This window comes from Rhamphochromis sp. 'chilingali' (assembly GCF_963969265.1).
Source record: "Rhamphochromis sp. 'chilingali' genome assembly, chromosome: 15".
Lineage (NCBI taxonomy): Eukaryota > Metazoa > Chordata > Actinopteri > Cichliformes > Cichlidae > Rhamphochromis > Rhamphochromis sp. 'chilingali'.
In genome coordinates, this window is record NC_137942.1 from 5390433 (window position 1) to 5417406 (window position 26974).

At 41.5% G+C, this 26974-nt stretch overlaps 1 protein-coding gene across 1 annotated transcript in view; it reads right to left on the minus strand.

Moving 5' to 3' along the window:
* syt3 (synaptotagmin III) overlaps positions 1–26974 on the minus strand; it is a 41544-nt gene that overhangs the window by 4192 nt on the left and 10378 nt on the right. Inside the window, exons 3-11 of the mRNA XM_080905608.1 lie at positions 26550–26958; positions 19989–20384; positions 17537–17639; positions 16667–16843; positions 11604–11730; positions 6891–7109; positions 4543–4663; positions 3128–3299; positions 2305–2434 (exon numbers count right to left, since the gene is read on the minus strand). Of these exons, the coding sequence (XP_080761734.1) occupies positions 2305–2434; positions 3128–3299; positions 4543–4663; positions 6891–7109; positions 11604–11730; positions 16667–16843; positions 17537–17639; positions 19989–20384; positions 26550–26694 (1590 nt within the window). The 5' untranslated portion in view covers positions 26695–26958. The remainder of the gene's footprint in view (positions 1–2304; positions 2435–3127; positions 3300–4542; positions 4664–6890; positions 7110–11603; positions 11731–16666; positions 16844–17536; positions 17640–19988; positions 20385–26549; positions 26959–26974) is intronic.

A 26974-nucleotide genomic window follows, 5' to 3' on the forward strand; every position in this document is an offset into this window, starting at 1 on the left:
GTTCTGACTAGATGCAGCTTTCTGCGTCTCTTCAATGTCCTTATACTTATCACCACACTGTGTGATTGCTACTGAAACCATTACTGAAGTACGATTTCACTAACTCATGTACACGAAGCGTTTTGTAGAGAGTTGGCAGTCGCTTGACTTGAAACGACAGCTTTAATCTTCACATTTCGACTTTTTTCTCAAAATAGTATTTAAGGTTTTAGTTAATCTCCAAATCTAACACCTATTTTATCTGTGGCTTGCAGTGCTGTTTAGCTATTGTTTTGGTGTCCAGCTGTACAGACTGCCTTTTCTTTAACCTCCTAGGACCTGGCGTCCACATATGTGGACATCACATTTTGGGTAATTTAGACTAAAGTATTTTGCTCTACAAGGGGCTGATATCCACTTATGAGGACATTATGCTGCTACTGTTCTATCAAAATTTTAAACGAATATCCTCATATGTGGCTCTTATTTTTCTTAAAAATAAAAATAAGGTAAAAAAAAATCTGTTAATTCTTTGTTTTTACATTCATCGGGCCCCAATGTGCCCGAATACCAAAGAGAAATTAAAAATATATGTGGTGGAAGAGTTCGGGTCTTAATATGGTGGCTTTAGATGACACCTCAGGCGTCTCTAAAGACTTGATTTCAGATATTCTTTCTACTCACCAACCCTTCTGTGTATAAGGAGTAGCCAAGAAGAAAAAGTTGGCTTAAACGGAGGGATTGCTTCAAAGTAAGACTGCCAAAAAGGCTTGTTTCACACAGAGGATTAACTAAGGTACTGCAAACCCCAGTAAAAGACACAAAAGGATCTTTGAATCATGCAAAACCTTCCAGTAGAGGCAACAAAAAAAACTAAAAAGAGTTGAAAATTCACAGAAAAGATGTCATTTTCCAGAAATTGAAAGAGATGCTTTTTTTCTGTCTACTGAACTACACCAACCGTAGCAGAGGGAAGGGTGCAGCCTCCTGTGACGAGAGGCTCACGCTTGTGAAAGCGTGGCAGGATGCAAACACTCAGCTGAGCTGTAACATTAGCTGGCTGTACGCTTCCTCTGGCTGGCAGGTGTTGTTTCATAGAAAGAAAATGGCTCCTACATGAAGCCGCTCAGGTCTGAGGATTTTTTTTTCCTGAATAACCAGTGCATGTCTTCCAAAAAAAGACATTTCTGCAGAGTTTTTTAATATGGCTCTTTTTTGGCACATCAAAGGCAAAGCAGGCAGAAGCCAGACATTTCTACAGTCAACAGTCAAATCTCCAAAACGGGATGACTCACTCAAATAGATGAACAGCACTACATGACGAAGGCAAACATGTAGGTTTAGTTTGGGGTGAACTGCCACTTTAAAGGAACAGTGCAACAGTGTGCGAGGTATATATGTAAATATGAAAGAGCCAGCAGCTGTTGTTTCATATGGTGGATGTGAGCAGTGTAAGGAAACAGCTTACCTGACTCAAAAAAGATAAGAAAGTCTGTCTGCTGGAAATGATGACGTTTATCTAAGCTTATCTACATATAATTATGCATTATAGAGATTAGGAGGTGTTTCACACAATGGCACATCCTGCGTAATAATTACTTTTAACTCTCATATGAAAGTGCATATGTTCCCAGGCAGTATTTGTTATTACCTCTTACCTATGGTAGAATGTTTTTGAATTTTATTTTGCTTCTTTTTCTAGACCTCTAAAGGCCTTTGCTTTTGTTTGACATTTCCACCTGAAAATAGATTCCCAAATATAATCACTAACAGTGGCAAAACCTAAACAACTCTGAGCTCAGTGGAATAGAGACGTTTGGTCAAGAACTTTGAAATGCAAATAGTCCTCTTAATCTTACCACCAGCAAATTCTGAGGATTTAACCTTTCAAATTTGACCTAATAAAATCTATAAAAGAGAGCAACGCTGATGTTTGTGAGCCCATGTTTGTGAGCAAATCCACTGCAACAAATATGAAATTCAGCAACAGCTGCTTCACTTTAAGTCAAGGTAATATTATACGGCTTCTTAAGTGAATGTGTCATGCTCTGCAGCCTGTCGGTGCTCTAATAACAAATACTGCCTGGGACCATCAGAGAGGAAGAGTTTAAACAAAAGCTGAGTAATTATTCTATCACTGCTACTCCTTCCACTCAAACTGTACCATTTCTTCCATGCTAATGTCACTGTTACTATGCTAATGCTAAATCATTTTCATCATATTGTATAAATTATTATAGTTATGCTCAGCACCCAAGCATATGTACTCATAGTGAAAGCACACAGATGCACACGCATAGACTCACACGCTCGTATGCTCATTACCTCCACAAGCTGATGCCAATGCTCTATTGGTTTGCGAGGATTGGCCAGCATGGCAGCCCAGTGCTCCCTCCCCGGACCTTCAGCTTCGCTCCCTACACGACACATCCCTATAACCTCGTTATGACCGATGCTGATACGCAGCAAGGGCAGGAGGAGTGGAAGCGAGGATGGGAGAGACAGAGAGAGAGAGAGAAAAACAAGCAGTTAGAAAAGGAAACGGTTGAAGAGAGGGATTAGAAAAGCAGAAGGAGGGAGACAGGGCTTGTAAGAAGCAGCCGCAGAGTCTCATTTATCAACCTTGAGTATTGGGAAAAGAATACAGCGGTTGAGGAAGGGAATTGAATAGCAGCTCACAAATACACACAGCTCTGTATAAAACCTCTGTCAGTGAGGAAGCAGGCATGAGCACAAACATACAAAAGCACACACCTATAGAGATGCCAAATGGAGGGCAGGCTACATAATAGGGAGGCGGTACATTTGTACACAAACACATCAAGCAGCCAAGTGTTGCTGCAAGCGTCAGACAGCCCAACGCTGGCAGGGTTACACTTCCTTCTTCGCTATTAGCATAAATCATTCTTATTCATGAGGTGCCCGTCTATGTAAAACAGGGAACATCCACAAGGAGGCTGACTCACAAGGGGCCCCTCATCGTGTTCAACACAGCTGCAGCGCGTCAAAATGTGATGACCCAAAAGCAGCATCGCGCCTCATGCGCAAAAAGCGCACATTCAATAAGCAGCTACTTCACAGCAACGCTTGAATTGATCTGAAATCCCCTGGAGCGTGCTTCACTATAATAACACCTCAGCGTGCTCACCAGTCATAGTCCATCACTGCGATGATGATGGATACATTTTCTATATTTTCATTGGGAATGTCAAACACCAGCGCCTCGTTGTACGTGGGATTCAGCGTGTTCTTCTTGATGGAGGTCTTCCTCTTTTTTAGCCTCCGCCCGTCACATACCAGAGAGGCCTTCACGTACGGATCTGAAGCAGAGAACGGGGAGGGGGGGAGAACAAGGAAGATGGGAAGGGAAAGAAAGCAGGTGGTGGGAAAAGGAAGAGGGGGAGGCGTGGAGAGGAGCAGAAGAAGAAAGAGGTGGAGAGAGCCAGAGAGAAGCAGGGGGCGGAAGCAGAGAGAATAAGATAAGAGGGGACTCCTGTGAATGCTGTTAGGTATTATGTTCACAGGTATCCGCATCTGTAACGCATAAAAGGCATGAAAATCAAGTCACCTTGGCAAAGCTGGATTAAGAACACAAAGGGAGAAAAGCAGCACAGGTTGAATCACCTCAGTTATCCATTCAACATGTGCAGCCTGGTGACAGCAGCCAAGGAAAACACACACACCCACACGACTCTGTTTTTATGCCACGTTTAAGCATCTTTCCGGGCCCGCAATCATGTCGGGATCAGCGAGGAACAATAGCAGCGTGCGATCATTAACATTTCAGATCTCATTTAATCTGAGAGGGCAATCATCAAGCCCTTAAGTGAAGGATAACTCAAATCTCTTTTTAATATAATTGTTAATTAAATATCAGAATTTGGATTCGCATTTCTACGTCTGCAACGCCTCCAGGTCAGATGGTTGAGGTGCCTCTACCCCTTGAAGCTCTGGTCACACAGTTAAATACAGTCAATCTGGTGATGCTCTATATATTCAGGGAATATTTAGCAAAGATTTGTAGTAATTTGCCTCGTCACGCTACGTCTGCTCCTGTAAGTAATTTATTAGGTTTTGGGGAATTCCTTTCTGACAACATTTTTTATGCACGCTTGTTGGTTTTATTGAAAGTGGAAATAACGGTAACGAAAGAGGAGTTGGCGTCCTCCGTCATGTGTTACAAAGCCGCATTACACTGATCTGTGGCGGCGGCCTCTGCTGTAGAAGACTTTCTTCTTCATTTGTTGCTAAATGGCATGTAAATGACTATTTTATCGAAAAGGATCTAACACCATGTTTACCAGTGATGTTTACCCACAGGAGAAAAATATCTCTACAGGGCTTCACGCCAGTTATTATGGTATACATCTGGCCAGTGATCAGTCAGCTCAGGATATAAAGCTAAAAGCACTCAGGAAAGCAACATATATCACCAGCAGCTGTTTTTGCAGACAGCGCTTAAGCTGTTTTCTGTCATATTTTTCCTCTAAATGAGTTTCCAGTCAGAGTGCTTGCTGGAGGTCTTGCAGCAGCATGATGTGTGTGAATGCATTAATTCTTTACCTGAGAAACCAGTCAGGTCCATGGCTTTGAGGTTGGTGGCCTTGATGATTGTAGCGGTGAGCCTGCCTGCAGTGGGCAGGTAACACAGCGAGAAATTAAGTTCCCCGAGATCGGCCTTCTCCTGTAGGTCAATATACACGCAAACAGAGATCAGAAATGGGGCGAGGTCAGACAGATCACACGCAGCATCAGAAACACAGAGATAAGAATTCTGTGGTTTGCTATCTGTGCTTGAAACGAGTTAGATCTGTGACTGACAGCGCGCGACAGCAGGTGTCCCGATGTGGACAGCAGGAGTGTTTGGGCACGGGGGAAATGCTGTCGCTGTAAATGAATCATACACCGATCTGCTGAAGTCACTGACTAGGAAAGAGTTAAATACAAGCAACGACATGTGGGCTTTTTATATCTCTGCCTCTAGTGCTATCTGCTGATCTGCCCGTGCTCTCAGTGGCACCTCGGTAATGACACCGGTGGTATTCAGATCACACAGTGATGCGATGGCTCCTTAGTGGCTTTGAGGCTCACTAATCAATACTTCCCAAAGTGAAACACTGAAATACGCCGATGACGCTGATGCTTTAAACTTACTTAATAAATTAAAGCCCCATGCCAAAAAATGTTTAAGACTCTGCTCCATCTAATTTGCTAATAGCCTTCTATGAATATTTCATATAAATCTACTTGGACATTGCCTAATATAAAGTTTGGAAGTGGCTAGCATTGCCCTTCCAGTAATCTATCTGGACTCTTCTGAGCTGCTTTGTTACTTTACCAGACTGCGAATTAATCTGTGCTGCAGGCCATTTCCGCTCTGTACCATTTCTATACTTCTCCTCCTCCTACATATACAATACAAGCTGGGTTTATTTTAGATGATTCCGACATGTGTTAGTATTTGAGTCTTAATTTCCCCTGCAAAACCTGAGTAATAAAACATTCTTGACTCGGTCCAAAAATTGTCCAGTTTAATTGCAGAAGCCTTAAAGCATCTTTTATTCATATTTATCAAATATTTGAAACTTTTAATGACATTAAATACAAACCACATCAATTCAGAAAATGATTTTCAAAGTAAAAGAATTCAGGTATTTAGACATCCACATTTAGTAAGTGGCTGTCTTTAAGAATAAAACTATTGTGGCTTTTCATGCTTTTGTCATTTTGGTAACTGAATGTTATTTTTTTTGTTAACATAATTCTGTACTCTCAGGGAAATCTGGAAGATCTGGGGAGAGATTGCATCATACATGACCATCAGAGAAATGTCTGACTGGCTTCAAATTATGTCTGAAGCAGGACGACGAGCCCAAACAAACAGAATCCTAAAGAACTATCTCGAGTCACCAGAACAACAAACAGATGGTGTGGGTCTGGGATTACATTAAGACAAAAATGCAGCAGAGACAACTTGAATCCACAGAACTGTGGCACGTTCTTCCAGTTGCTCGATAACCTACCTGCAAATTATTGTGTGCAAGTGTACCCGAGAGAATTCACGCAGTTAAAAGCCAAGGATTTACTACTTTTTTCAGTTTACTGCACTTTTGTTGTCATTATTCGAAAAATGCAAACAATTCATGGCACGTCAGTCAATTGTTGCTTTACTTTCAGGGCCATAAACTTTTTCACTGCATCTTTTGTCCAACAGGAAATACAAGACAGTGACGGCCAAAGGTTTTGTTAAACGTTTGAGTTATTGAAAGTTCTAAAATCCTTGAGATTGTTTTTCTCTTTGTCACAGAGACATGAAAAAGAATGTAAAACTGAAGCAGCAAAGTACAAGAAAAACAAACAGTGCAGGTCCTTTTTTTCCTTCTTTCAACTTCCCAATATGTTAACCCTTTAATAAATATTGAAACCTTTTAGTTAACTGATATAAAAATAACATTTAACTGGCAGAACATTATGCGCTCATATGTGAACATAAGCTTGTTTTGATAAAAACAAAACTGAGATGACCAAAACTGAAACTAAGCTGAACAAAAGAGGTTTAAAATGCAATAAAAATAAGAACTATTGAAAAACAGGTGTAATAACTCTGACTCACCTCGTGTCTGTGTCTACCTTTTTGTACCTTCATACAGCTATATTTGTTTTCTCTTTCTTCCGAGGCCAAAATTGAGATACATTTTTGTAACGTTACGGCACCCACTTCTGCCTTAAATCTCAAATAGAAGCTGTCAGATTTCCCATTTCTGTTTCAGTTCTATTTATCACAGCTTTGGCCCATAATTTGCAGCTGCAACGGCCCAAATGCACCACAAGGCTCATTCAAATTTCATCAAATCTAATCTACAGTGGGCATCTCCTCCAAATGAGCATGTCTATTTTGGGTTATTTCTTACCGCAGTGCCCTCCACAATGTCCCTCCAGATGGGTTTGTCCCCGGTGCCCTCGCTGAAGTCCAGCAGGTTGTCCACCACTACCTGGCCTATCAGGTCGTGTCTGGAGAAGCGGTCAAAGTCGTACACGGAGAAATGCAGTTTCCTGGAATGTAGCTCATTCAGCGGCACGCCAAACTGAAATGTCTCATTGAACACTGGGTTTAAGGTCTTCCTGTGGACCTGAAAGACAGACAGAATTTACTGTTTAGATCATAGCTGCGTAAATATCTTGTACTCGTATTGTAGTAATGAAATAATTAATAGGTAGGTAAAAAATTTTCAGGTGGGAATGGGGAACGAAGGGGTAGCAAGGGACTACTATATTTTACAGCCCACACACCCTGGACTTGCACTGTAATAAGAGTGCCACTGCCTATATTTTCATTGCTGTCTCTCAATAGTATGCTGTCAGTAAAAAGCAATGGCAATTCCATCAGCTAGAATTACTCAAAACACATTTAACCTGATGTTACCTTCTGTTATTAAGGTATCAAATAAGTGCAAGGAATACTTACAAGCCAGTAGTTCCTGCCTAAGACAACTCCTGGAAAAAAATGGCTTGAAGGGCGCTAGTCTGGCTTATTTTAGTCCCACATGCTTACAGAATTGTTGGCAACTTCTGGAGGCTGCTGAGTGAAAGCGGTTGCTAGGTGAGTAATTGACATGTGCAGAAATGCAACTGCAGCAACCTGGTTGCAACCAAAGGAATCACAAGTACTTTTTCAGTGCAGCATTATATACGTCTTTGCAAACAATTTCACCAAGTCACTGCCAGCAACCAGTTTCCAACTGGTCAGAGAATGCACATTTCTCCTAGCAACCGACTGTTGCCAGGCAATTATCAAACAGTCTCCAGGCTTGTGCGACTCAGGCTATTGAACTGAGGGGCGATACCAGGACGAAATAAATAAAGACTATTTTAAATTAATAATTATGCAGAACTACTTTGATAGACTAGTAATAGGTGAACTGCACTGTAGCTACAGACTTATATCTTTTTAAGGGCCGTTACCTGATGTGTTAATTTATAATACAGTAATAACAATTTTTAATATCATCATTTCATCCATCCATCCATTTTTGTTTTATTACCGATTCTCTTTATATTTGTAACTTTTCATGCAGAATAATAAGTACTTGCAAAGGAATTTTTTCTGTTTTAATCTGCAGATTTACTCTTTTATATATAAGTTATTTTCACATTTGAGTCTTTTTTATTGATTCTTTCATTCCAGCTAAAAACACAAGACATTTCTGAAGATAAATTCATGAAAACCAGCGACTTGTTTGGCAACTCTTAATGCTCTATTGAAAATACACCCAGAATCCTCTGCTGAATTTATGAAAAATCATTATAATCTGCCGCAAAGTAAAATGTATTTTTCAGGCTGTTTCACAAAGTGCAACTATATTTCTTCAACCAAACAAACAGGATGTTTTCTTTTTTCCAGCAGAGGAGAGGAGTCACTGAGGATTTGTGGCTTCATAAATCCTCAAACGACCTGCTGAATGTTTCAAAGTTTGTCTTCTGGCTTTTATGTGTGACTTGAATGAAGCAATGCAAAACTTTCAAAATGCTTTCCTTGGAGGCAGAAACTGAGCTGCATTTGTTCAGAATTCCTTTCCTTGAAAGCAGTAATCTACAGGATCCTCGTGTTTTAAAGCAACATCTTTGACACCGAGAGCTTAGCGCTGTTTTTTGGTATTTAAACTTTGGCTGAATTTGAGTTTATGGTGTTTTTTCTCAATCCTGGGCTTTCTTTTGTTTCCCTATCTAAAGCACACAGATATTCTCCACTTTCGCCCAAAACAAATTAGAAAACAGAGAGCTTTAAAAGCTTTAAGGGTGAATCTAAACAGCAACATCAGCCCAGACTTGTAAGCATTAGCAACTTCTTTCTTTTTTTGCTAATGACTGACATTATTTCAAAAACATGACAGAGGGATGTGTTTAAAAGTGTGCCGCGTTTGCTAAAATGTCCTCGAGCCACATAATTATCATCTAACACACTGGCTGACCTTGTTCCTTTGCCAGGGTGAGAAAAGTGAATTTCACCTTTCCCTTTGGGATGGAAGACCCAATCATAGTTGTGAAATTAAATAACGACCAAAAACTAGATTTAAAACTGAATATTTTCTTTTTGTCAAACACGCACAGTTCTTTCCTTAACTCTCGTATCTCGTGTCACATCAATTCAGTCTCACGGAAAGACGGCGGCTATAATTTCCTCCTCATCACATCTCAGCATATTGTGGGCTCCGTTTGTAAATTTGTCGTCAACCTCATTCCGGCTCCAACACATAATTTTGCTATTTGCTGTTTTGCCAGTGGGATTTATTTGCTATGAAAGCATTTGATGTGGATGCTGTCATGTTATAAAGCATGTGCAAATTAAAATGTGATGCACACAGTTTTCCAAATCCAACTTTTGTGGCTGCGTGAGCGGCTCTGTCACTTCGGCTTATTAGCACTTGATGATTACTTGTTAGCTTTGGATTAAACAGGCAGCTGATGAAGGCTCTTTGAGTTCTGCAACCCGAACACAAGCCCTAACATCTACATCGAGGCGTTGTGTTTCTTTTTTTGAAAACGGTTGGAGGCATAAAAGCATTGCAAAATATGAGTGGTGTAAAAATTCGGTGTTAATGAGGATGTGATTGAAATTAAACAATCACCTACACTCCAAACAAAAGAGGAGCCGTATTATGCAAATGGATGAAGCATTCATGCTTTTCAGTGGTTGAAGGGGCTTTTGATGTGCCGGAGACAGTCACACAAAAGGGAGAAATTTCCAAATCATACAGCTTCACTGTCACTGAAAGCTTATTTTTCTCACTTTCCCAGCCCTCTTTGATTCTTTTTATCCCAACACGGCAAAAGTACAACCCCATTTCCAGAACATGAAAGAAAAATTTAAAATGATTAAATATATATATATACATATATCCTTTAATCTACATTTAACTGAAAATAGTACAATCAAAAATGTGACAGTCAAAATGAAATGCAGATTGTACAACTATAACATATAGTATTATATAGAAGGCATTTAATAGGAGGCACAGCCTTCTCTGGACGTGATGTAAGCACGCCTGCAGCTGTGCAACCCTGCATGTCCCAGACGTGTTCAGCAGCAGACATATTAGGCCTGAAAGGCCTGAACCGCTCTGGCGGCGTGGGGACGGGCTTTGTCCTGCTGAAACAGCCGCACGGTGGGGTGCCGCAAGAGTGGCACAAATACATGTGCAAGGCTGCAGCAACGTACATGCCAACGGCCCAGCTTTGACCAACTTCAGCCAGTCGCAGGTGCTGGCAATGATGTTCATTTGCACATTTGTGTTTGGTAAACTAATCCTGCCACTAGTTAGCTAACTGATCAGCTGGAAGGTTTGGGTTTTCTGAGAGATTAAGATGATGTGAAAATGAAGACTGAAAATATTTCACAGCATAAAAAAGACTAACCCCCCCCCAAAAAAAACACCTTGTAGCAAATATGGCGCTGTGGACACTGTGAAAATACTCCACGGCCAGAAAGTTAGGTGAAAAGAATTTCATCATTTACAGCAAAATATAATTTAAAAATCCAGAGAAATGTCTTTAGTAAAGACCAAGGCCCCAAACCCTGTTTTACAGCCATAATCTTCAGGGCTTTAGACAGCAGTATAGCCGAGTGTAAAGAGAGGTCCCTTTACCCATTTCCATGAGACAATTTTGTGTTTTCAAAGAACATCCTTTGCCTTGTCATTTTGACGGTTGAATCCAGCCGAGATATGGAGTCACAGACTGGGAACAGAGGCTTCAGAAAGTCGCTGCACTGAAATGCAAGTACAGCGACTATGGTTCTCCGAGCCCAATCTCAAAGTGATGGAGCTGTAAGGCCAAGTTTCATTTCTATGAGCAGCCAGTTTCACAGCAGCCGCCTCGGCTGTATAATACAGGTGATCATAGATCTTTTATTTATTTTTTGAGTAAACGTTATAAGGGCTAATAAACTGTTGTGTGGACCGGTCGAGGGTCAATAACCCTTGACGTGATTAAAGCATGTGTGGGCCTTGATGTGATTCTCATTTCCCATTGTGGCCTTTAGTGAAACTGAATTTGAAACCCCCATACAAGCAGGAGCGGTGTTAAATGCACATCATTTAATTCTGTTTTCTCTTACATGTTACACAGGTTCACAAGTTCAGAGACAGGGCGCTACTGGTGATATTTATAGATCTAACACAAAGAACAACAACTCCCATTTGTGAGGCCACAGAGCTCATAAATTCTGAGCTTTTCCACAGAGAATAAATTAGAAGACAGGAGGATTTTTCAAGGGCTAAGGGTACATTTCCTGGTACAGAATGTCCCGGAATGTACTTAAATATTGACTGAGCTGTCCTCAAACACCAAAATAACACGCAGGAGTTGAGTAGCAGAGCCCTGTAATAGTCAGAAGAACATTATCCTGAATAAATTATGCTCCAGATTAGATTAGATTACATTAGTTGAACTGTAACGATTCTCCACGGGAAGGCTGGGCCATCAGTGCATCAGGAAACAGGCCGAGAGAAAACAAAAAACTGATGCTGTTTAAATCTTAAGGGGATTCTTTTATTGTGTGAGCTTTTTCCACAGCATCAAGTGAACAGTTTGCCACTAAGGATGAGTGTGGTAGGAGTGAGAAGCACCTTTGTCTGGAATTTCTTCTTCCTGTCTGGCAGTAGGTAAATCTTCACGTACGGGTCAGAGAAGCCATTGGCATCCTTCGCTGGCAGGTCCAAAGCTTTCAGTATCTTCACCACCAACTGCTCCGTACTGCGAGAAACATACACAGAAAACTCCATTAAACTCGTATATAAAAAGCCAAGATGCCCAAATTTGCACGAACACGTATGAGCCCTAGACAGGGTCAGCCTCCCCACACACCCAAACACCTCAGCAGAACTCATATACGCGTATAATAGTGTGGGAGGTTCAGTGTCTCTGGTGTAAAGAGTATCCAGAATAGCTTGTGTGGTGTGCGTGTCTGTGTGTGTGTTTGTGTCTTATCCCTGCAGCTGTATCTTGGTTGCACTATCAGCGATGTAAGCACAGCAAGCACAGATGTTCAGCCAGCGCGCCTGTCCAGTACTGAGCTCATTAATTAACCTTAACACAGTACCCTTTAATCTGTAGTCACTTGGGTCATGGAGATGTTGGTGCATAAGAGCCGAGCAGAAAAAGATGAATAATTTATTAGCCAATAACAAGAAAATAAATGTATTTCACAGGAGTACGGATTAATCATTGTAACAAGTGCATGTTTAACATTTGCTCGGAAAATGCGAGAAACTGCAGCTTTTCTACATCACGTGTGATAATACGTGACCCAAGAGACAGATTCAAAATCTTTACAAAAAAACCCCCTAAAATACGAAAACATGCAAGCACCCAGCTGTCAGAGTTATCAATGTAAACACATTTATTTGACTGATTGCATATTTCTTGTACATTTAATCAATACTACAGTGATTGCCTAAGGCAGTGGTTCCCAAATAGGGAGCAGGAGCTCCAGGAGAGATGCTGGGGTGAATTTAAAGAAGTTGTCAGATGACTCCTGTACTCCTGTAAAAATGAAATCATCCCAAAGAAACACCTTTTTTCAGTTGGCAGCATTCATGCAGATGTTATATTTGTTAACACAACGCTACTCCCAGTAATAAGGAAAAAAGAGAAAATCACGTTACACACAAACAAAATTAGTAAGAATTAAGTTATTAACATATAAATCAGGTTGAAAGCTACAACTTACCAGCAATACTAGCAATTTTTTTCTATGGTGAAAACCTTCACCTTTTAGTGACTGTGAAATTATTGAATTAAAAATTATTTGCAACCCCACTGATCGCAGGTTTTTCTGTGGGTTTGGAAACCAAATCAAAAGAAATCCTTGGTGTAAAGCGATTATCAGAAACACACATTGTGGTTTTATAATCCTTATTTAATCCAGCAGTAAACAAAAGTGTACCTCGGAAACGGACATTTTAAATAGAAACCTGCATGTGTCCATCACCTCCAAGGTGACTGATGGGTCTTTTCATGCAACTAAACATCACAATTAATAGTTTTGCTGTTACAGGATTGTTTAATCAAACAACTGTAAAACAGGCCCGTAATATTAATTATAACTCTTATATAAATATATAAAATAAATAAAAACAGCCTGCAGCTAACAATTACTTTCACTAACAATTTATCTGCTGATTATTTTACCATTATGCGCCACAGAATCTTTAAAAATGAGTCAAACAATTAAATTGTTGTTGTAAGTTCTGATTATTTTTCTTCCAGTAAACGAGTCAAAGTATTAGCTCCTAGAAACCTCAACATTTTGATTTCTTATGTGGATTTATGGTTTTTCTACCTTGTATTGTACATGTATGTTACATCGGTTTTTCTCCAAACAGAAAAATAATGCTATCAGCAGCTTTGATCTAAAAATAGCACTTTTGACACACTCCCTTATAAATGCACAAGTAAGCACTATAACTGGAGTGTGAGCATTTTTTTTTTGTCATGGAAAAAAACATGCGTGCAACATGCCCACAAACACACACACAAACACAAGCAGGCTGATGCGCATGCCCTAACATCTAAACGCTCCATCACACCGTCATGGCTGCATCTCCCAAGTCGTTTGTTATGTATTTAATTAGCAGATGAAGATGAAGATGGCTCGGAGGCTTTTAATCAGACCTCATTAGACTGTGTCTCTACGAGTTAACCAGTGTGTCAGCACTTCATTAGCTGCTTAAGGAGAACAGCGTGAACTTTGGGGCTGAGGAAGGATCAGCAGGGCGAACGCTGGCAGTGACCCTGGCAGTTATGTCTTCTCTGTCCAAATGCAGCATTTAGTACAGCCGTGGCCAATCCAGACACATGTTTACCTCCGTATCACATCCAATTAAAGCAATCAGATAAACATGCCTACCAGTCGGCAATCACACCGAATAAGGGAGAAGATGTGCGGCGCCAACTGCTGCAGGAAATTACATTTCCAGGCAGGTAAATATTTCAACATGAAAGCCCTGAGTCATTTAAAAATGCATCAAATAATCATTTAATCCAGTATGATTTGTGGATATGTTGGCAGCAAAGATTCTGCAGTCACCTCAATGCATCAGTGCGCTTTAATGACAGGAAGCTTGTGAACAAAAAAACCCAAACAAATCTACCTCTCTCTTATTATTATGAATTTTCCATTACCTGTTAATTGATAGTTTAACATGGCTGCGGGTTTTCCTGCACTCATATGTCTTACTACAGAGCAAGACATGAGCTCGAACCAAACGCCAGGTTTTTACACAATCCCCGAGGCAACCTGCAGAGAATATACCTATTACTGCTTGAACAGGGAGTGAAATTCACAGCCTTATTCCTGGCAGACAATGCCCGAAAGCTAGCTGTTATTCCCACAGTGGAAATGTGTCAGCTTTTAATGGGATTGTCAATAGAAATGCCTTTCCCACAGGATCTGAGGAAGACTGACATTGTTGTTCTGAATGTTACACTCCAAACAGCGGGGTTTCGCACATTAACATACCAATCTTATCACTGCTGCAACACTAACACACCAACACCTCACGTGTGCATCTACACACCTACCCACACTTGTTTTTGCTACATCTCAGACCTTTCCCCCTCACTTACATCTGCTCACTGGCCTTAATGAAACAACGTGATGCATTACAAGCGACTAGAGAAAGGCATAAGTTAACATGTGACTTTATAAATGGGGGGAGGAAAAAAAGGGCACACGAACCGTTTTCGTCACTGCCCTCCGTCTCCTACCAGCTCCCATGCTAATTCTTCGTATCTGTAACTTCAGCTATAACACAGCCTGGTGTTATTATGTGTTGACAGGGTTGCTGTTTAAAGTGGCTCTCCATATATAATTCATGACCGAAACGGCCTCTCGCTCCCTTTCTTTTCTGACCATCAGCACTTTTGCCCATCGCAGTGCTTCTACATGTCAAAGCAGGCAGAAATGGGGGCTGCCAGCTGAGCAGCCGACTCACTCCTTCCCACAACCCACCAGCACCTCGACTTACATTCACATTCATGTACACACCCAGCCCGCACAGCATGGCAGCCAACAGTTACATACTTAGACCCAGCAGACCCGTGCTCTCCAGCAGAGAGCATTCAACTGAGCGTCGTCAAAGGAGTAAAAAAGGAAAGTAAGTACAGCAGCCTGTGCCACACAGTATCTAAAGACACAGATGCCACTTTCTCATTTTAAAAACCTTAATATTTCAGTTTATTATCATAAACAAATGAGAGCACAGCTGAGAAAACAACTCTCACATCTCCTGCTGGTGATAAGTTAGCTCAGAACGTGCTCGCTGTCTCAAACTCAATTTCTCTACTTCAGTTGGAGGATTTCTTTTTGTGTCTACTGAAGTGGATAAACACGCTGGAAGATATTTTCCCAAGAAGCATCCTCTTTGTTCTGTGCCATAAAGACATTCAGCAAATCAGTGCCTGTTTGCGGCACCTGACTTAGTATTTGAACGACTTTACAACCTAGCGTGATCAAAGTGGCTGAAAAACAGATGCATCAGCATTCAACGGAGACGTGCTGGTAGTTCGAACCAGTTTTGGTTTCATCATGCAAAGCTGAGAAGTTGTTCTTAGAGATAAAATTCTACAAATATATATCCCTGCTATCACAAGAATCTACAGGGTGCTGGATTTATTTATCTACTCGTCTTTTAACCAGGCTAGCAGTCTTTTTTTATGCATGGCACCAGTGGTCTATCCGCCCAGGCCAGCCAGCAACTTCCAGAGCCAAAAAATGAAAACAACGTGTAAGTGCTAAAAATTATAGTACCTGCAGCAGCCACTCGAGGCGAGTCATTCCCCATAGATACCCATGTTAAAATACCCACCTTTACAATACTAAAAAGCATGTTTATAGCCTGCTAAAAAAAGGGTTTGGGGCTCTGGAGCTTATTTGTTCTGTCATAAAAACTGTGCAGGGTGTTATTTTTTTCTAACCCAGCCAACTTAATTAGGATGTCTGCTAGGCTTCACCTCCACTAAACGAACTGCTGAACCTTATTTGTGCTGTTGACCCTTATTAGAGCATTAAATTAATAATTTGGCTAACTTTGACTGTAGTTGTACTAACAGCCTGTGGTTCTGTTGGGTTTACACCCATACACTCGCGGTCACCAACCTGGCAGTCGAAAAACTCACAAAACAGATCTTAGTGCTTACATCCATCTTTAATTTACAGGCTATAGTCCTGACTAAAATATCCCAACTACTGTAAGATAGATTGCCAATCTTAGTACAAATTAACATATGTGCATATTAACACTAAACACAAATGCAAATGTATAAATGAAAATGTAAAAATGCGTACATATTAGTGTGATAATTCTCAAAACTAAAGACGCTGTTACATTCTGTGGTGGTTCGTGTTGAAAGTCTTATGACAGATGATTTTATGATGGGAAAGTCTCCATGCTACTGACTGTGTAAGTGTGTATTTACTGATTCGTTGAAAGCACTGTATGCCCACTCAATAACAGCCTCACAAAAATATTAGTGCAACCCAGCTGTGTGGTGATGTAACAGCTGCACCATTCACCGTTAAACTATGTATGGTAAATGGTTTATTAATGTTCAAATTCTCCACTTTTTACATTAGAAGACATTGGCAGGGTGAGAGTAGGTTGCTTTTGGTGCAAACTTGCTGACTTACTTGAAGGCGTAGCGCAGGAGGAAGCTGATCTTGCCGCAGGTGTCGCCCTGTTTGCCTTCGCCCTGGTCGCCTTTGGGTCTGTAGAGCTCCGGTTTAATCTGCCCAATGCTGGTTACCTGTTCCTTCTCATCTCCGTGGAAATCGGGACTGGAGAGCTGGTGAGTCATGGGCTTGGGCCTAAACAGAGATAAAAGGGCTCAGAGGGTGCATATTAAGGGAAGCGCACCAAATGCACACGTGTAGTCACTAAAAAAGTGTGATTTTGCAACATTATCAGAGATACAGAGACGGGCAAACACTTTAAATTGGAGTTTACCCACAGTTTGATTTCCCACACCTTTTTGTATGCATATGTTTACAGTGCAGTTGCAATGCTTGCAAATATATGAAGGGAAAAAAGCAAATAGCAAAGTAGCTTCGTGGTGATAATAATTCTGTAAAAAAAAACACACTTTTCAGAAAATGTGCACTTTAGTGTTTATAGAGTTAACATTTGTGCCCTTGCTTTGAAAAAATCCACGTGTCCACAAAGTGAGATATCATAAAAAAAACATTCAAAACAAGCAGTGCAGACGCTTCGCTTTACAGACCTCAAAAGTGTTCATTAAAAGAGAGCAAGATTAAAACCGCTGTAACCTGAGTAATGCGATTTTTACGACTGTGTTTTCAAAAACACATTTTATAAAGGTAGAGTCCTCCTCTTATTGATGTACTGATGTGTTTGTTAAATGGATGTACGGTAATGATCACCAGCTCGGGGGTTAAAGTTCACTCCTGTTTTTATTTCCCACTTTGCCTCTGAATTTGGCGACAAAAACGTCAGCGCTAACGGACTTAAATGAAAAACAAACACACACACTCGATACTGACCGAGGGGTGACCTGCTGTTGGGAGTGAGCGTTCGGCAGGTCTTTATGGGCTCCACCCTCTGAGTTGGGAACGTCTGGAGATGTCTGACTCAGCTTCAGAGTTCCTACAAGAGTATAAAATCTTTGGTGACTCACATGCTTGTTTTGTTTTGTTACAGTGCCACTAAAGACCTGCATTTTTGTCAGCAACATTGATCTCATTGATTGTTGTACTTTGATTTAGCAGGCAGTGATTTACCAGCTGAGGGGAGTGAAGGAATGAGCAGACATATTTACAATAGCAGAACATGAGCCAGCATTAAAGGCATACAGAGACGTGAAACAAGGCTACATCAAGCTGCAATAAAGGCAGCCAGCAAACATTTGATATTGAATAATGATAAACAGCGAGCACCAGCGTTGACAGCCAGCATAAATAAAACTCCAGGATGAAAACTCAGAGCTGTTTTTATAAACTCAGGTCCAAAATATCTCTGACAACAGTTTCTATTTTAGCTTCTTTTTCTAATTGCTGCCTGTTTTTGTATAATGTTGTGCTCAGCTGACAGGCCAGTTCAAAACACTCCATCATCACATGCTGTTTGGACAGCATGGCTTAAAATCAGGTGCATGTTTTAAGGCTGTCTTTTATTCCTGCAATTGAGTCAAAACAGCACAAAACAGCAAAAAACAGCGAGAATGCATAAAAATGGCAAATGGCCTGTATTTGTATAGCGCTTTACTAGTCCCTAAGGACCCCAAAGCACTTTACACATCCAGTCATCCACCTATTCACACACTGGTGATGGCAAGCTATATTGTAGCCACAGCCACCCTGGGGCGCAGTGACTGCCGGACACTGGCGCCACCGGGCCCTCTGAAGTGTCTTGCCCAAGGACACAATGACCGAGACTGTCTAAGCCGGGGCTCGGACCAGCAACCTTCCAATTACAAGGCAAACTCCCAACTCTTGAGCCCAGCTTTAAGTCAGAGGTAAATGCATAGGAATAATGGTGTCACATTACCATCTACTAACTGTGATATGTGATACTGACGTTGAAATATCATTATGGATTTCTATAGTTATGTAACTCTCTTGGCACCGCAATTGGATTTTGAATTTAATTAATCTGCTAAAAAAGACTCAATAAGCAAAGCTACGGTTTAATTTGATAATTTGATTATTATCATTAGAATTGTTATCATTTTATGAATATTTATATGTTATTCTATTATGTAACATTACTTCTCTCATCTTCATATAGTGCAATATTATCATTATAGTAATAAAGGCAATAATAATAAAGGCAAAATCCAATGAGAGTCTTCAATATATTTAATATTAATATTAATAATTTTAATTCGATTGCTTGTTTGTTCAGGGCATATCTGTTTTCACTTGGGTTTCAGTACGCTTAATTTATTTTCTACAGCAGGTGTGTTAAACTAAGAGCCTGGGGGGCAGAACCGGCCGCTCGAATGACTTTGCAAAGTGTGAAAATTGCAGAGGAGGTCATAGATTTGGGAATTTTCCCTGTATTTTGCAAAAGGAAGCATTGTGCTGCAGCTCGTTAAGAATTGATCATGTGCTTCTTTAATTTAGCAGTGTTTCTTTATAATGACAGTATACTGACTGAATGTGGGAAAAACTCATATATATTGCTGAAATTGCCCTCATTTTTCTTGAGACATCTCAGGATGTTCGTAATCTATTATCTAAATGGACGGCTGATTAAATCTGAGTGTTTTCAGAACGTACTTGCACAGCTATACACCAAAAGAAAGGGAACTTTTGGACAGAGTATTTTTTACAGGCAGCGGTTTTACCAGTTCATCCCCCTTGAGATGGAATTGGGCTGTGTGTGGCTCATAAGCTAAAATGAAATTGACACTGTGGTCTGCATGCAGGTGTTTTCTGCAAGCATGCTCTGATAAAACTAGCTGCTAAGGACAGTTAAGCAGCCAAGGAGCTACTAGTAGAGTTCCTTCAGCATTCAAGAAGAACAAAACAGAGCTAAATGGAAAGATATATTTATCAGGTGGCGGGAATCAGAGGTCTTTAGGTTGTAAATCAGCCACTCACCTGCATCATATGTTCCAAAAATTATTTAAAAAAATAATAAAATAACAAATTTGCACATTATATTTTTTGTCATTTAGATCCTAAAAGATGTGTGTACCACTTGTTTTAAATTTTACTACTAAATAAATGTCTGTAATAAAAGACCACGCCAGTACGATGAAAAAGTAATATTCCTTGAGTGTAGCACCACTGAAGCCCATTTATATACACGCAGTAATGGTCAACATTCATCATAGTGCTACAGTTCAGACAAATTATTTTACAGCATGTAGGTAAACATATTAAATTCACTACCCTGTGAGTATATTAAAATGAGAGGGTATTGACGGAGACATTGCATCGCTCTTTCAGCCTGGCTGAAATGAATGTTTGCGTGTCTTTGCTCTCTCACCAGCATTGTTGGGGTAGGTGTCCATGTCCAGGTAGGAGTGCTCCTGGGTCTCATTTGGCCCTCCAACCACGCCTCCGACCTCACCCCTCTCCAGCCCCACTAGGTCAGAGAAATGGGGGTGGTGCTGGCCCTGCTGGCCAAGGGTGGGATAGAGCGAGGACGAGGAGTGGCCCTCTTTCCTCTGCAGCAGCGGGGGTAAGAGTGACGAGCCCCCAGCAGCTGCAAGGTTTCCGACACCGGCGGTTCCAGGAAGCAACCCCGATGTCAGGCTCAGACCTCCGCCCTCCTTGTCCCGCCATGGTAGCCAGCAGAGCTTCCAGGAGACGAAAAGGGAGACGGAGAGGAGGACGATGCCGCAGAATGTCACAATGACCGACAGCAGACTGACAGAGATCTCTGCAGAGGACCACAGGAAGAAGGTAAAGAGACGAGTTAACACTTACAAGTCTCTAGCCAAGATAACACTTCTGAGAGTGCACTTTTTTGTAACCTCTATTTAACCAACAAGTTAAACTCTTGAGATTTTTACACGATTTTCCTGCACTGAGCCTGGCAGGGTTAGCCCTGAATGTTTGTGTTTTTTTTTAAATCTGAGCTCCGAGAAAAAAAATCTTTGCAAGCACAGCCCACTCCCACACTGCAACACAACAATGCTAACAATGCTAAAGAAAGCGCTGCCAAGGGCCATAGCTTGGATATTAAAGATGGACATCTGAACCGTGAAGCCAGCTTGGAAGTACCTTAAACCTGCAAAAGGCCAACAGGGGGCAAATCCTCTGCTTGGAGAAAAACTATGTGGAAAAAGTCCTTATTATGAAAAGCTCCCTCATTCTCTCCTTTTTTCAGGAGTTTATGGCCTCATTTGCAAACTTCAAGTCTATTTGTATACACCATGACCTTTATTTGGTACAGTATGGTCCCCATTGGAATAACAAAAACAGCAAAGTAGGGTATGCTGTGATCTCTGTTGGACCTATGTGCAAGCTGCAAACTTCAGTCATACTAATAATGTAACAGTCAAGGTAGAGACAAGCAGCGCATGTGTTTAATAACAAGTTTTTATATTTTAATGAGTTAGGAGGACGGACACTTGTCTGTTTGCTCTATTGATTTGGGGTTAGGTAAGCTTAGTCTGCAGTGCTTTAATTGCTCCTGAAGTCAAAAGCTAAATAAACCCATAAAAGGCTAAAAAATGTTACCTGGTTTCATGTTTCGCCAGGATTTCCCCATAACATTGCAAGTTTCTTAGTAAAATGCAGCATCCGCTTATCATGTCCAGTTTACCAAAAACAAGACTGCGATGGTCAAAATGCTCAGACCAAGGATGCACAACTGAACATCACAGTGGTTGCGCACATTTTTGTATACAGTCTATGTTTAGCAGTGGTTTGAGCATGCTTACGAGATCAATTCTAACATGATTGTGTGTACCAAATGTAATCCAATAGCTGCTGAGGCATTTTTTTAAAAAGCGTCTTCATCAGCATGCATCTGGTATTTTACACGTTAACATGTTACGCATACATATGTCTGAGAAATCAACAATAAACCACTGCATGATGAACAATCCACACGCGCACACACGCACGCACATCGCTCCCAACATCACCACATTATCTACAAATCACGCATCACGGAGCGGCAGAGGCAGGAAAGGGAACCTGCTGTAGGCGTAAATAGCAATATGCAGCCATCCCCTCAAGCTCACATCCCAAATTTGAATCCTGAGCTTAAAATGAGGGCAAATGCTGGCAGAGTGGATGTTCTTAGAGAAGGAGAGGAGGCGGTGGGGTGGTTGGGTGGGGGTAGCAATTAAAAAAACACCAACACCGACAGTGATGTCTCTATGCAGTGTCATCCTGCATTTCCTCACGGTTATGAGCTTTTTAATGTGTGATGGCTCGAGGATTGTAACTGTGGAATGAGGGTGGGGTTGAGGGTTTTCTGCGTGTGGATATGTGAGGGTGAGGATGTGGGTGTTTGGGATGGTGAAGGGTGGAGTATGACTCATCCGTATGTAGAAAGTGAGCAGAATAAAATAAAAAATACAAAAAAAGAGCCATTTCAGCACCAGACTGCTGGACAGTTCCAGCAGCAGCAGCCGCTGACAGAGCTCTTGGGCCGGGAAACTTTATAACTTCTGCTGAGGAGTGGGCACATGTGCGCATGCTGGACACTCTGACTTGTAAATTCATTATAAATTAATACATTTGTAAATACCTTATAAATATTATATGAATATTAATTAATAAATAGACCGAATATACAATGAGTATTTATTCTTATCCCGGACCATTTGAAGTCTTTTTATAAATAGCATCTTTTGGTCTGACGACTTTCATGACAAACGGACCAATCAGAATCAAAATGAACTACAGGCCCAGAGCCCTGAACATGAATATTCAATCACTGTAAGCAGACCAAGTAAGACACAGCGTTCAGATTTCCCAGACTGTGTACTCCTCTGCACCTTGCGGCATATAAGTAAAAATTTTTTTACCTTTTGCCCTCTTGAGCTGCATCCAGAACACGAGGTCACCAATTAAGAGTTTTTTCTGTCCGCAGGCGGGCCAGGCACGACCTTTGCATACTATAACTTTGTCTCACCCACAGAAGGAAATGTTTTCCAAACCTCCACAAGTCTCACACAAAGGCCTTAACCTCCCTTTCGTCTTAATTTACTTTGTTTCAGAGTGCCTTTATGGGCATGACAAAGACATAAGCACTTTTAAATCAAACAAAGAAGAATTACATTTTATCTGTAACCGGCTGACAACAAGACTGAGAGCAAATGAATGAAAACAAGACAACAGAAGCCAATCCTTCAGCCCAGGGCTACATCTTCTGGAAGTTGGTTCGCCTACTGTCTCCATCCGCCCTCCCTCACGTTCTCTTTCACTCTCTCGTATGTAATCCCCTCAAACACCCCTCTTTCCTCGCTGTCATTTTTTTCCCCATGCTGTCTGCCTCTGCATGCTCTCTCTCACTCTCTTTGTTCGTCACCCCAACCTTCTATCTGTCTCCCCCCTGCTTTGCCTCAGCTTCTCTTTGGTGAATTATTCATCAGCCTGTATGTCATTAATCAGCACTTGTTCAAAAGATATGATTGGGGGGCCGTGGAGGTGGAGGATAGGCGAAGGGACATAGATCGGTGGTGGAGAACACGATGAGGTGGGAATTGAGGAGCGACGAATGGGGGGGAAGGAAAAAAGCAAAAGCAAAGCACGAGAGAACATGATAACTGAGATCAGGAGACAGGAAGGAAGAAATGTTGGAAGGGGGGGGGGGGGGGTAAAGGAATGAGGCAAAAGAGAAATAAAGACAGCCGTGATGAGGGGTGGGAAAAAAATGCAGGGCTGCTACAAACATAGAAAGGCTTAAAAACAGATTGGTGCGCATGTTGCAACAGACATATACGATGACTGGGTCAATTCTTCCTTTTTGTTTCTAGAGAGAAGAGGGGGTGGGGGGTTGATAAAGCTGATACAATTACCACACCATGTGTGAAAGGCTCGAAACCACACAGGAAATGATACAAAGAGAGTGTGAGAGAGAGAGAGCAAGGGAAAAGGAGAGATTGGGGAAAACAAGCTGACAGTGATTTAGAGCGAAACCCAAAGAGGGGAGGAGTTTGAGGATGAGAAAGGTTAATGTATTGATCTGGAGAGGGGAAAAAAACAAAGCGAGGAGCTAGAGGAGTAGGTTGTGTGCAGTTGGCAGATCAGGGTGCGCTGATAAGACGTGGCTGTGATCAAATGTGTGCAGGGACTGTCGGGGGCCAAGCCACTCGCCTCCATTTGTCTCTCTTTAGGGCAGTCGCTGTAACTTCCTGAGCGCTGATCCTGCCAAAGATCCATCGCTAATCCACAAAGCATAAAAAGCGAGTCAGCAGGCGGGTAGGTGTGTGGGTAGAAGGCCTCTGTAGTACGCCGTGAAGAGGGACTGAGACTTCCTGTCAGTCAGCGACTGATGCAAGCCCACTGGGAGTCGTACATTGCTCCACATCAAACACATCTCCGCTGCTTACAAGTCATTCACTGACAGCTTTCAGCGGTCGCGATCCTCCGAGGGACCGCGGACTTCCATCAGCAAACACCGAAAAATCACAGCTGGTAAGCGGTGGGGGCCAGCGCCTAAAACCATGGCATGACATTTCTTCTCAGAGCCATCCAAATCTCCGGAGGCAACACACAGGCAATCCAGGCTAATCTACACTGAGCCACAGATCCATGCTAATCTGCATAACAGCACAGTGCACTTCCAAATGGCTCACTAAGAACCTACACACAATAATCTCATCCACAGTGCAGCAGGGTGTACCTATTCACTCTGGCAAAGGATGTGATGATATAAATTTATATATTCTTATAATCCAGCTCTGAGATAACAATCACAGAATTCTACCGAGACTCTTTTGGGGATCATAAAAGAAATGGGATGGACTTGTACCTTAGCCACTTCAGTCGAGAACGTGAATATTTCATGGTCTGTTGTTGTGAGTGCACAGTACCTCTAACCATCCTTAAATGTGAGCACTCTTCTTAACATTTTGCCTCATCATACCTTAAAGTCACTGTGACAAGTCAGTACTAAAAAAGAATCTTTTGCTCTTACCTCTTTCGGGACAAAACCTACAAAAAAGAGTTCCAGTTTTAGAAGAAGGCCTTTGGTGTAAAACTTCATTTGGTCCATAATGGAATACTTAAACCTTCAATCATGTCTATATTAAAAAGAGCAGTTCCTTAAAGCAATACCCCAAATCTTTTTATAGTATCACCATTCCCTTCGCTGTAGGCTTGAAAGGTGTCTGCTAAGTTCACATTTTCCTCCCTTCAGAGAGAGTCCAGCCACTGTGGTCCTTGTGAAAAGATTAAATTGAAAATCAAAGCTGACTTTAGTTTGTTTTCATGGCGGGTGAGAAAAAAAGCATCAAAACATACAGATCAGCCATGGCAAGTCTCTGGATATTTAGGCATATTTTGCTAAGATTGTGAGTTTTTGAAATCTACTGAGCATATGGACGCGCAGCATAAGGGTTATTTATTCTGCTGCAGATGTTTGGAAAGTTTTGCTACTTTGTCCACGGTGAAAGCTCATTTTCTTCGCAGTACATTTAAACTGATTCAAATCAGGCTGTTCCTGCTCTGCGTGAAGGAGTAAATTACAAACTGCAGGGTTTGATGAGTCTTTGATACTTCAAGGGTATTTCTTGAATAAGGTGTTGCTTTAATGCTGAGCACAGGCTACCTAATTTCTGGTCGCTATGTCAGATCGGGCCATTATAGAGTAATAAAATATTCCTCTTTTCGGACTGAAGGACAAGACAGAGCATAGGTGGCTCCCTGATCAATCATTCTGTCATTCACAGTGTGTTTGACGTCATCAGGAAGGAGGCACTAGCTCGCGATTTCACAGCCCCCCTAAGCTACAAAAGCAACATCACTCCTCTTTTGCTCTGTAATGTTTACAGTTGCTGGCAGATCTCTCTTTGTGAAATTCGAGAACCTTTGAGGACTCAAAGACATACTAACATGCTAACATCCCTAACCCTAACACAGGGTTCCCAGATTCAACTTTGGTTTTCAATCAACTGTAGTGCAACAATAAACAATTTCATTTCCAAAGTCAGCTCCTAACCAACGCCTTCCAGATTTGGCTGTAATCATGCTGGTATTGTGTAGACTGAACTTGGCATAAAGCAGGAAGCAGTAGGCTTAACTGGCAATTTTTGTAAAACACAAAATTTAAAAAAAAAAGGGGAGAATCTTGAAAAATCAATAAATTGCAGAGAAAGAAAGTTCCTGACTGCTGACTGAGATCTCTGTGCTTATATCGGTCAAGCTTGCAGAATTGAGGGAACCAAGACCTTAAAAGCCTCCGTTTAGTATTAGAGCAGTTCACACTGATCAGAAAAGCAGAAAAGCTCTACATAAATATCAGCCTATTTACTGTTGCAAAAAAAAGAGGGAAAAAAGACTGCATACACAACATGACAACCACTTTGTTACCAAGTGACACCTTATATCTTCTGCATGATCAGGCTCATTTCATGTAGTCTGTTCCCAGAATAAGGCAGATTTCACTGAGGTTTTATAGAAATAATTATAAGTTTAAAACAAAAGAAAAATAGCATTAAAACACCAATGAACTGCCAAACTTGATTCATAAGCATAGATTGTATTTAAACGCCGCTGTGGTGTTATCCACTGGTTAGAGGAGTCACATTCGTGTTAAGGGTTTCCAGTATTGCTCCTGTGTTGCTTTAACAAATAAGGGGTGGATCTGAGTACACAACACACAGCACTGACTGCTCTGGATACTCTGGTTAATCCTTCTCTTATAATTTTAGTAAGTGGAACTTGTGGTTGAGCACATAAGGTTATCCAAAAAGTGTTTATTGAGGTCACTGATGAAGGGAACTGAGGGCCTTTTTTCTCTCTCTTTTTTCCAGAGCATGTAGGTTTAAGTCATTTCCACGTTGACTTCACTTTGCAAACACGCACGTTACATCCATCTTTTATTGAATCACTGTTTGTAAGAAGCACCAGGTGTGTGTGTTACCTGTCTCTAGCGGCCTGTTGCCCCTCCTCAGGAAGATGAACTCCTGGCAGCGTTCGTTCTGGCTGTAACCCCTCGTGTTGAAGCACAGCTCCTCCACCAACACCAGCGCCTTCTTACACAGGTCTTCATCCCAGTCCCCTGACATCCTCCAATCCGCATCGCACTCTCACCAGCAGTCAGCCAATGACAGCGCAGCCCTCGCCGCCCTCACCTATCGGACGGCGCTTGGGTAAGCACAGTTTTGGGCTGTCCACCTTTTACAAGGTGCGAGCTGAGAGCGATTAGGCAGAGGAAGTTGAGGGGACAGCTGTGATAAAGCAAGAACACGAGGGGCTCTGCAGGCTGGATCGCAGAGGCCAGACTGATGTGCCCATGAATGAGTGAGCAGCACCCGCCCCTCTCACTTTCCCTGAAAGAGATAAAAT